Source organism: Canis lupus, chromosome 4 (genome assembly GCF_011100685.1).
Source record: "Canis lupus familiaris isolate Mischka breed German Shepherd chromosome 4, alternate assembly UU_Cfam_GSD_1.0, whole genome shotgun sequence".
In the NCBI taxonomy this organism is placed as follows: domain Eukaryota; kingdom Metazoa; phylum Chordata; class Mammalia; order Carnivora; family Canidae; genus Canis; species Canis lupus.
Window position 1 is genome coordinate 74778530 of NC_049225.1, and position 10523 is coordinate 74789052.

General features: G+C 51.2%; 1 protein-coding gene and 1 long non-coding RNA gene across 2 annotated transcripts; both read right to left on the bottom strand.

Annotated features, from left to right (window-relative positions):
• Nucleotides 1–1475: 1475 nt before the first annotated feature.
• LOC119871571 lies at nucleotides 1476–4014 on the bottom strand. Its single transcript, XR_005357652.1, has 3 exons — nucleotides 3299–4014; nucleotides 2567–2819; nucleotides 1476–1872 (listed from the first exon to the last, which is right to left on the bottom strand). It is a non-coding gene; the product is annotated as an uncharacterized LOC119871571 (long non-coding RNA).
• A 209-nt stretch (nucleotides 4015–4223) lies between these two features.
• On the bottom strand, nucleotides 4224–9456 carry RXFP3 (relaxin family peptide receptor 3). The gene is made up of 5 exons (XM_038535469.1): nucleotides 9381–9456; nucleotides 7979–8054; nucleotides 6159–6389; nucleotides 5815–6092; nucleotides 4224–5669 (listed from the first exon to the last, which is right to left on the bottom strand). Exons 1-5 carry the CDS (start codon nucleotides 9454–9456, stop codon nucleotides 4234–4236), a joined length of 2097 nt encoding a protein of 698 aa, XP_038391397.1. The 3' UTR covers nucleotides 4224–4233.
• Nucleotides 9457–10523: the final 1067 nt, after the last annotated feature.

The window sequence follows — 10523 nt, forward strand, 5'->3', positions numbered from 1 at the left end:
TTGAATTTTGATCTTTTCTAGATGGTATGTGGTATGATCCTTTCTCGTGATGCTAGGCAGTGGCAGCCACAGCTCCCTGTCAGCCTCACAATCATAAAGGTGGACAACTGGTACATTGATGACCATTCTGTCCCCATACAGCTGTGTTGTCTTTTTCATGTTCAGTGTAGTATTCAATAAATTACATGAGATAGTCAATACTCAAAACCACTCTATCTTCCCCAGTCTTCCTTCCTCCCTCTCCGTCACATTATCTGTCCTAGAGCTGCAAGGTCATGACTGAGTTAGGGGAACCATCAAGGACACCACCTGGTCCCTTCCCCATAAGTGTGGGATAATGATGAGCAAATGCTCAGAGGACCCCATGTGACTCAATACCCTGCACTATAAAAGAAATGGTACTGAGCCACCTCTCTTGCTTTTCCCATCTGTCCCTGACCTCTGTAAGGTTTAAAAATGGAATTATTTGCAGAGTTCAATGTTTATTTCCTGATCATTTCTCCAAAGACTGTTCTGGTGATTGAAGATTTTGAAATCAGTGAATCAGGTGAGCTAGGAGGGTGACCTGCAGCTGAGGACCATCTTACCTGGACCCCAAGAAGTTAAAAGTAGTCATCTCTGGCCAACCACAGGGCATGGTCTTTATTACAAGTGAAGCTCTTTTCAGCAGGAGCACTGGGTGGGGCGGCTGGCACGAAGGTAGGAGCGAGAGCATGCATCCACCACCACCCCCATCCTCCTTATATACACACTCACACACACTCAAATATTCAAATAAACACTCTGTTCTTTTAACTCAACTTTACTGAGGTTTGAATGAGTGGATAGAAGCCAACTTCAAAGGCTTTTAACCACCTTTGAGAACTCAGTATACTGAGTATACTTGTTATCAGTATACCTATGATATGTTTCCTCTCTGGGACAAAAATGTTCCATTCCCAGACAAATAAAACAAATACAGGGACACCTAAATTATGAACAGAAATCCCAGGAAATTCTGGGAAAGAAAAGGAAGCCAAACTGCTTTGCTTCCTTCTTCCCCAACCATGCAGCTGACATTCCAATCTCCAACCTTTAGTCACTGCTTTTCCTCTGCTTCAAATGTCCTCTCTATGGCCCTACGTGAGGACCCTGCCTGTTTAAATTGCCATTCCTGCCCATCTACATTGTACCCATATTTCTAGGTCCATCTCAAATACTACTTTGATGAGGAAGTCTCTGACTTCCCAGCAGAGCCAAGTTTTCCATCCCCTATATTCCTTTTTTTTTTTTAATAATTTTTTTTTAAATTTATTTATGATAGTCACAGAGAGAGAGAGAGAGAGAGAGAGAGAGAGGCAGAGACACAGGCAGAGGGAGAAGCAGGCTCCATGCACCGGGAGCCTGACGTGGGATTCGATCCTGGGTCTCCAGGATCGCGCCCTGGGCCAAAGGCAGGCGCCAAACCGCTGCGCCACCCAGGGATCCCTATCCCCTATATTCCAATAGCCCTTTCTTTTAGCCCTTACTATGACTTTCAACTCCTTGTTCCATGGCTTATTGACCTCGTGTGCGTGGCTGTGTCTCCTTTTAAATGTAAAAGTAACGTATCTAGTTGATATATGTCAGCTCAGCACCCAGTACAGGGCTTGGCACACAACTGGCATCCAAAAAATAAAATACATTTGGGCCATTTCCTAGTTTATTTTTTTCTCTTTGTAGTAGACAGAAGTCATAGTCTTTGCTCCCCCCAGCCAGCTTCTCAGAAGCCCTCAGGTGCAGAGGGGACCAGTTTGTTCTTTTTGCAGTGTTCTTTCACGAAGGCCGTGTCCCTAGCCCCTCCTGTGTTTCTGTTACCCATCACAGCAGAAGCACACAGTTCAACATACTTTCCTAAAAACCCCAAGCACAGAATTTTATTGTCAAAATTGAAATGGCAAGGTCCTTTAATAAAGAGAGTCTCTCAGTATGAGTCTAATATCAGCATCATACATGGATACACTACCATGCTACTACTGTTTGTTCTTTCTGGGTGTTCACGAGCATGTTTATTTTGTTTGGGGGGACTTGGAGGGGCTTGCGGTTCAATTTTTGTTAGCCCAATTGCTACTCAATATCAGTATCAATAATTTTTCTTCCTAGAGGGCAAAGAAAGACTAATCTGACTACTTTATTTATTTTTTAAAGTAAACTCTACACCCAAGGTGAGGCTTGAACTTAGGTCCCAGAGATCAAAAGTCACATGCTCTACTGACTGAGCCAGCCGGGGGTCCTGAATTTGACTACTTTAAAAGGAAAGCATTATTCTGTTTCTAAAAAAGCTAACTTCTCAAGACTGCTCAGGACTGAGATCAGGAAGCTTTTGTTTTTGCGGCAAAGGTATGAATGCTTAGTAATTGCACTGTGTTGTGTCACAGAAAGCAGGATAAGGGATGCTAGGGCTGTGAATGGCCACACTAATCCTTAAATCTCAGACAATACAGGACATTTCCAACAAAATTACAAAAATATTTACAGTTTGAGATGCTAAACAGACATGTTTGTATAATGATTATTTATTATATTAATCACACCAGTAGATGCCCACCTTGCTGGGTTTTTGTTGTTGTTTTTATCCCAAACTAGATCACCAAAGAGAAGAGTAGCACCTCTGTCAAAACTGGCAGTCGGATGGGTAAACTGATGTTTGAACCCCATTCTCTAAGTAGCCTCAAGAAAGGACTCGATTGCTGTGACCAGAACAGAATCCTCCGAAGAAACGTGTCACTCTTCAGAGATGGCTCCCTGCATTGCCTGGGCACTAAGGAGGAATTCGTAAAAGCCGCTCACTGTGCAGGGCCCTGGTTAGAACAGGTGGAACTTGGTGAAGGTCGCGTCCCATGGAAATTCTTACTCCCCGCCTTGCCTCCTTCACCTTGTGAGAATGAGAGCGCCTCACACCAGAAATGCTGGCGATCCCTCCGAGCAGGCTCCTGTGCTCTCTTCCCTTTAGGACAGATCTTCCTGGAGCCTTCCATTCCCTTTCCCATCTCCTACCGCCTGTGAAATTTGCTTCTAGGAGTCTGGTTTCCAGGAGCGCCTCCACCTGCCACCCCTGCACATTCCTACAGCATCTCTTAGCTTTCTGTCTAAGCCTACGAAACCCTGGCACAGCCATCCCTTTGCTGGTTGGTCCAGAGCCTCTATCAACTGGACATCCGGATATTCGAAGAGTCGGGGCCGGGGGGGGGGGGGGGGGCACGGGGGTGTGTGGCTGCAGAACAGCTCCCACTCCCAGGTCGACTCAGACCTTTTCAAGTTGCTCCGGGGCCCAGCTCACCTGCAGCGCGCAGACGGGCACCCAGTCGGCTCGGGCACCCAGAGGACCGGGACGGCCAGGCCTCTGCTCAGTCACCGACGGGGCACGTGAGCTGCCCCTTCCCCTTTAGCGGCCGGGGCCTGCGGAGGTCTCGGTTCAGCCCCCCGCTCGCCGCAGCCGCTCCCTCCCGCAGCGACGTGATCGCCAGCGCGGCCTGGAGACCAGCGTTCTGCCTCGGGGGACACCTGAGCCCGGGGTCCCGCGTGCACACTCTCGCGCGCGGTGCGATAAACGGCAGGTGGCCCCGTGGGAGGTGCCTCTCGCGGTGCCTCTCTCTGGCGGGCGGGGCAAGGTCATCACCTCTTTCTTCCAGCTCCGGGGAAGTTTCCGAACCAGGTCCCCGCGCGGCCACGCAGCGCGGCCTCCCGCGCCAGGGCGCGAAGGGAGGGTTCCGGAGGCGCCCCCCGCCCAGCTGGGTGCGCTTGGAGGACTCGCTCAGGAGCTCCAGAGACGTCTCTGCAATGCACGCACCCAACTGTCCGCGCACCACTTGGCTGAGCCCCGCTTCCTCGCGCCCCAGTTTCCCTACATTTCGGATTCTTTTCTCCGCTTCTGGGCACCCCGACCCTGCCCAGGGTTGACAGCTTAGGGAGAGGAACAGGTGGGGCGGGGGTGGGGGGAGAAGGGGACGCAGGCTAGTGGCTTGGTCCTGGGGCGCTGATCTGGGCCCCTTTGCCAGCGGCCTCCCTCCACCTGGTTTGGAAGCCTTCCCTCCCCGGGGGCACCCCGCACCCCGGCCGCCCCTCCCCCGCCTCTTGCTAGGCCGCCCTTTGGCCTTTCCCGGTCCTCGTCCCTCCCCCCGCCCGGGTGGGCCCCAGCACCTCCTAATCCGCTCTCCCCCTCCCCGCTCCGGGGAGGCCCCTGGGCTCCGACTGCGCGCCCCGGGCCGGGCCGAGTCAGTAGGCGCAGCTGCTGGGCAGCAGGTCGTAGCGCCCCCCGCTGTAGACCACCACGCCAGGCGGGTAGTAGACCAGGTCGGGCTCCGCGGGGTGGAGAGGCGCCAGGGCCTGCAGCCCCTGATCCTCGGGCTCGGGCTTGGTGGTGGCCGTGAACCGGCGCATGCTGGGTAGCGACGGCGACGCGAGGCGCCACAGCAGACTCTTGAGCGCTTGGCGGAACTCGCGGCGCGCCAGGCAGTAGAGGACGGGGTTGAGGCAGCTGTTGGAGTGCGCCAGGCACACGCTCACCGGGAACGCGTACACCTGGCACAGGAAGTACTCTTGGCTGAAGGGCACCGCGTTGAACTTGATGAGGAGGCTCCAGGTGGTGAGCGCCTGGTTGGGCAGCCAACACAGGAAGAAGGAGAGGACCACGAGGGTCACCGACCTAGTGACCTTGGACCGTCTGCGGGCGCTGGCCGCGGCCAGGCCGCCCCCCGCCGCGGGGGCCCCTCCTTCGGCCCCAGCCACGCGGCGGGCGGAGATGAAGCGCAGCAGCAGCAGGTAGCACAGGCTGATGGTGAACAGCGGAAGCACGAAGCCCAGCAGCACCTTCTGCAGGTGGTAGAGGCCCAGCCACACCTGTCTGTCCCCGCCCAGCAGCCTGTCGGGGAAGCGCACCAGGCACAGCTCGTCGCCCATCACCCTGACGGTGGTGGAGAAGGCGGCGTTGGGCAGCGAGGCCAGCGCGGCGCACGCCCAGAGCAGCGCGCACAGCGCTTTGGCCGAGAAGCCGCAGCCGCGCCCCAGGCTCGGGCCGCAGCAGCAGGCGCCCCGGCCGTGCCCTCGGGGCCCGCGGCTCTTGAGAGCGGAGGCCACCGAGTGGTAGCGCGCCACGCTCATGGAGGTGAGGAAGAAGACGCTGGCGTACATGTTCATGGACGTCACCACCGACACGATCTTACACATGGCCTTGCCGAAGGGCCATCTGAAGTCGAGAGCGTTTTCTACGGCCCAGAAGGGCAGAGTGAGCACGAACTGGAAGTCCGTCAGCGCCAGGTTGGTGACAAAGAGGTTGATGGAGGACTTGCGCCACCCCTGCTGCCTCTTCATTAGGTAGAGCACCAGCAGGTTGCCCGTCAGGCCCAGGGCGCAGACCACCCAGTACACGGCGCTGATGAGCATCCGCACTCGGGCCTCGGTGTCCGCGCTGCCGGCCCCGCCGGGGCCCCACGGGGGCCCGGCCGCCGCGCCGTCGGGCAGCTCCAGCCCCAGCTCCCAGCCCTGGTCCTGGGGCCGCAGCGACGCGTTGCCGCTGCTGTTGGCCGCCTGTAGAAGGTACGGGATCAGACTGAAGGGTCCCGCGAGCTCCTTTCCGCCAGCCTGCTCATTCATGGTGACTGCATTCATCGTGGCTGCAGCGCCCCCCTGCAAGCGCAGGTGCCTCTGGGGCGCTCCGGTGGGTGGGGGGGGGCGTCAAGGCCAAAGCGAGTCCCACGCGCGGGGCGCTCTGTCCGGTGGAGGGCGCAAGGCGTGCGGGGGTGGGGGTGGGGGTGGGGGTTGGCTCCTGAGATTGGGCGCCAAACGCTTCCCCCGCACGGGGTGCACGGCCTTGGGCGCGGGCGCTGCGCTCGGCGTCTGTTCTGGAGGGGAATTCTAGAGCTGAGCGGGTGACTCCCAGGGCGAGCCGCGGGCGTCCAAGGGTTCTCTGGCCAAGGTCGGACGCGTCCCCCACTGCGCCTGTTGCGCCCCGGCCCACACCCGCCCTGCCGCTCAGGACCCCTCCTGGGGGGCTCGCTCCCGAGCTCTCAAATACCTTCGTCGGGTTCCTCTGCTGCTGCTGCTGCTGCTGCTGCTGCTTGGACAAGGTTTCCGTCCTTCAAGAGGAAGAGGAGCTGGGAGAGTTCCGTCTCCCTCGCTCCGAGCCTCTGGAGGTCTCTGGCCGTGGACCTCGCTGCTCCCGCACCTCCCCCCCTCCGCAGTCGCCGGCGGGGCCCCCGGAGTTCCAGGCGCTCCCGCTAAGCCCAGGCTGCGGGCTCCCAGGGAGCATGCGTAGCTCGGCGCGGGGGCCGAGGGGGCGCTTTCCGAGGTGCTGAACTTGCCACGCCCGCCTCCGCGAGGAGCAAGACGCGGGCTGCGCGCAGAGCCCCCCAGCCTGCTCCTCCCCTTTCCCACTTCAAAGTTTCAGAAGGAGATGGTGGTGACCTTTTATTTTCCCGTGTTGCTGGAGAAAGCCGGCTTTGAGTTGCGATCTTTCTTATTCCCAAACATAACTACAGGCATTAGAATCTGTTTCTTCCTTACTCCCACTTTATCTTTGAAATGATCCCGTGTGATGAAAGGGGGTTCTAAAACTTCACGATCTCTTGCCCATTTTTATTTTTGAAAGCAATGATAGTGGCCTCTTTTCATGGCTAGACTGTAAGTCAGATGACGTGTTTTTACCGAATACACAAGTTCCACTTCTCCTTTAATTACTTAACTTTATTTTCTTAAAGACTTTATTTTTTAATTCATGATAGAGAGAGAGAGAGAGAGGCAGAGGGAGAAGCAGGCTCCATGCAGGAAGCCCGATGCGGGACTCCAGCCCGGGACTCCAGGACCCAGCCCTGGGCTAAAGGCAGGCGCCAAACCGCTGAGCCACGCAGGGATCCCTAAGTACTTAACTTTACTTGGTGTCTATGATTGTCAGGATTTTCAAAGCATCCTCGTATAGCAAAATTCTTGATTCCAGTGTTGCCCTCTGCCTTTGGTATATTCTGAGAACTAAAGCTAAGCAGAGAATGTATAATTGGTGAGCTGATTTCACAGACGCTAGTTACCACCTGTCCAGCTGTCAGCCCAAAGCTCTCCCACAAATTGGTCCCTCACATACTCTTTGCCTTGATGCAGTTGAAATCCCTTAAAAAATTTTTTTTTACTTATTTATTCATGAGACACACACACACACACACGCACAGAGGCAGAGACATAGGCAGAGGGAGAAGCAGGCTCTCTCTGGGAAGCGGGATGCGGGACTCATCCTGGACCTTCGGATTAGGCCCTGAGCCAAAGGCAGACGCTCAACCGCTGAGCCACCCAGGGGTCCCACAGTTGAAATCCTTATAGAGGATTCCGTGAGGCTGTTTTTGGACCACCATCTCCTATTATGATCGGAACTCTTTAGCAGGTGTTTTTTTAGACCAATGGAAGCAAATGCTAAGGAATCTTCTCAGTTACTTTGGATGAGGGAGCCAGTGTAAACTATTTGAATGACTTCTCAAATTGCAGTTTATTTAAATGCCAGTGCAACTGCTCTAGTGTAAATTGCACTTCTTAGAGTGGACTTAGGAAATTTGAAATATTTTCTTCAACGAAACCGAGACCAATGTATCTTAAGAATAGCTGTCCTCTCTCCTGCAGAGTCCCCAACTTAGAGAGATGAAGCGGATGTGACTTTTTTTTTAATTTTTATTTTTTATTTATTTATGATAGTCACAGAGAGAGAGAGAGAGAGAGGCAGAGACATAGGCAGAGGGAGAAGCAAGCTCCAGGCAGAGGGAGAAGCAGGCTCCATGCACCGGGAGCCCGACGTGGGATTCGATCCCGGGTCTCCAGGATCGCGCCCTGGGCCAAAGGCAGGCGCCAAACCGCTGCGCCACCCAGGGATCCCCGGATGTGACTTTAAAGCAGAGGAGGTAGTAAAATACTTAGTTAAAAAAGAAATGTGGTACCCAAAACATATGAAGGGAAACTGAAACAGTCTGGATTCCAAAGCAAGAACCGGGTTCCAAGCAGAGAACATGCTTCGCTGCGGCGGACTCTGGACATCTCCGCTTGCCCGCTAGAGGGCGACAGGGCTTTAGTAAAGAACAACCCAAAAGCAAACCACCTTTGAACCGTTCTAATCTGGAGAAGCTCAGCCCTGTTCTGATTATTGCTCCCAATCCACAGGTTGCCTCTGTGGACACCTCTTATCTCCGTTTTAGTAGTCTCACCTTCAAGTTCACTTTTCATTTCATGTTTTACCAGTTCTTTCTCCATCTAATTTTTAGCTCTCCTTTATTAAAAAAAAAAAAAGTAAACATAATTCAAGGTGTTGTTGAAAAACAAGGAAGACTAGAGCATACCCTGACAGCTCTTTGCCTCTATTTTCACATTGTATATTGAAGGAATTATAGTTTTCAAGTATTCTGAGGATAAGTACAAAGCACGTGACATCAGAGTCAGGTGGGGAGCTTGCTAAAAATATAAATTGCCACTCTCCTCCCAGACCCACACTGGCCCAGAGATTCTGATTCTCAGTGGATTTGGAAAAGGGCCCAAGATCACATTTTAAAAGCATTTTTCCAGATGATACTACTTTTTTCCCAAGTTTGGGAACATCTGGACTTTTACTCCTTTTCTAACTTTCCATGTTAAAAAAAATTAGGTCCCCGAAAGTAATTAATGTCCAATGATGGTTTATCACACACCAGGATTGGAAGCAAAGGAAGACAAGGAGATCTTAGTAGGTTTTCCTAATACCACGTTTGGTCCCAACAATGGCATATTCTTCATTGTGGACTGGGAGGGCCAAGTGTTCCTGAGGTACGCCAGACCTTGAATACTAGCCAGCACAACTCAGATTGAGCCCTTAGGAGAGCCTGTTCCCAAGTACTACTCTCTGAGAATGCGGCCAGAATGCTTCTGAGCCTAGAATGTGCTTCATTTCCAAATCTGCTCGCTGAAAATGAACCAGAGATCATGTTCAGGAATTTATAGTATCGCTTAACTAAGCCTTTGTCATGGAAGCAAAAATCCCCTTTCAAATATGAAATGAACTTTTCCAGTATGAACTTGAAATATTTTAGACCATTTATCTTAAAAGCATGGGCCGTGTTTTTCTCAAACCTCATCTAAAAAATTGAAGGAGAGAAACATATTAGTTGTGGTTGAGTATCATTTAGTATACAAGATCATAATCTAAATAATGTAATATATAACCAACAGGTAAGTAAAGGCTATTTGGACACCATATTATATTCTTAGGGTTGCTGTAACAAATTACAACAAAATGGGTGGTTTAAAATGACAGAAATTTATTATCTCAAAGTCCTCTAGATTAGAAGTCAGAAATCAAGGTGTTGGCAGAGTTGGTTCCTTGGAGACTCTGAGGGAGAAAACATCCCATGTCTCTCTCCTACCTTCTGGTGGGTGTATGTTGATTTCTTGGTTCATAATTGCGTTACTGTCATCTCTGTCTTTGTCCTCAGGTGGCATTCTCCTTTTTGTGTATATCTTTGTGTCTCTGTTTTCTCTCTACAAGGACACTAGTCATAGAATTCGGGTCCACTCTAATCCCATATGACCCCACCCTAACTAATTACATCTGCAAAGAATGTACATTTACATTTCCAAACAAGTTCACATTCACAGGTACTAGGGATTAGGACTTGAACATATCTTTTTAGGGGACACAGTTCTACCCACTACAAGTAACAACTGTGTGCATTGTGCAAAGGGTTTTATCTGTATTTTCTCACCTAATACTCAGAATCAGTGAGGTTGATATTACTATCATCCCAGATCTGATATCCAGTCTTTTATGCTCAGAAATCCAGAGTTGCATGTCCAACTGTTAGCTGGCACTTCTACATGGCTGGTGATTTCCTTCAGATTTCTCAATCTTAGTCAATGGCATTACTACTCACTTAACTGTTAGGACTAAAAACCCAAGAGGAAAAAAAAACAAAAACAAGAGGAACTCTTTATCTCTCATTTCCCCTTTATATCACTTTAACTCAGTCTAGAAGTTCTTATTAGCATGTTCTCAAGAATAAAAACAAAAACAAACCCCCCAAGTTCCTGAATCTATCTACTTCTTTCTATTTTACATTTTTCTCTATGTTAGTCATCTCTTGCTAAATAATAACATGTTAAAACTTTAGGGCTTAAAAAAACAAACATCTCACCGTTTGTGTAGGTCAGGAATCCAGGCGCAGCATAAGGTCATCATTGGCTCAGGGTCTATCATCAAACTATCAGCTGGGGCTGCAGGTTTATTTAATAGATTTAGTGGTAGGGAGGGGTAGTTTGCCTTTAAGTTCATTCACAAGGTTCTTGATCTTTCACTCTGTGAGATTCTCCATAGGGCTGCTTCACAATGTGGCAGCTGTTTTCCAGCAGGATGAATGATGAGAGAGAGAAAGAGAGAGAGAGAGAGAGAGAGAGAGAGGAATTGGCATGAAAGCTATAGTGTTTTTATAATCTGGTAAAAGAAGTGATGCTTCTACCACTTCTTCCTTATTCTATTCTTTAGAGGCCAGTCTTCCTTATTCTATTCTTTA

Excerpts from the sequence above, each read along its gene's own strand:
- RXFP3 (XM_038535469.1), bottom strand. The coding sequence starts at position 9,456 with ATGCCACCTGAGGACAAAGACAGAGATGACAGTAACGCAATTATGAAC. Across the intron at positions 6,093-6,158 it reads CGGGAGCAGCGAGGTCCACG|GACGGAAACCTTGTCCAAGC; the intron begins GCCAGAGACCTC and ends TTCCTCTTGAAG. Across the intron at positions 5,670-5,814 it reads CGCCCAAGGCCGTGCACCCC|CGCCCCAGAGGCACCTGCGC; the intron begins GTGCGGGGGAAG and ends CACCCACCGGAG.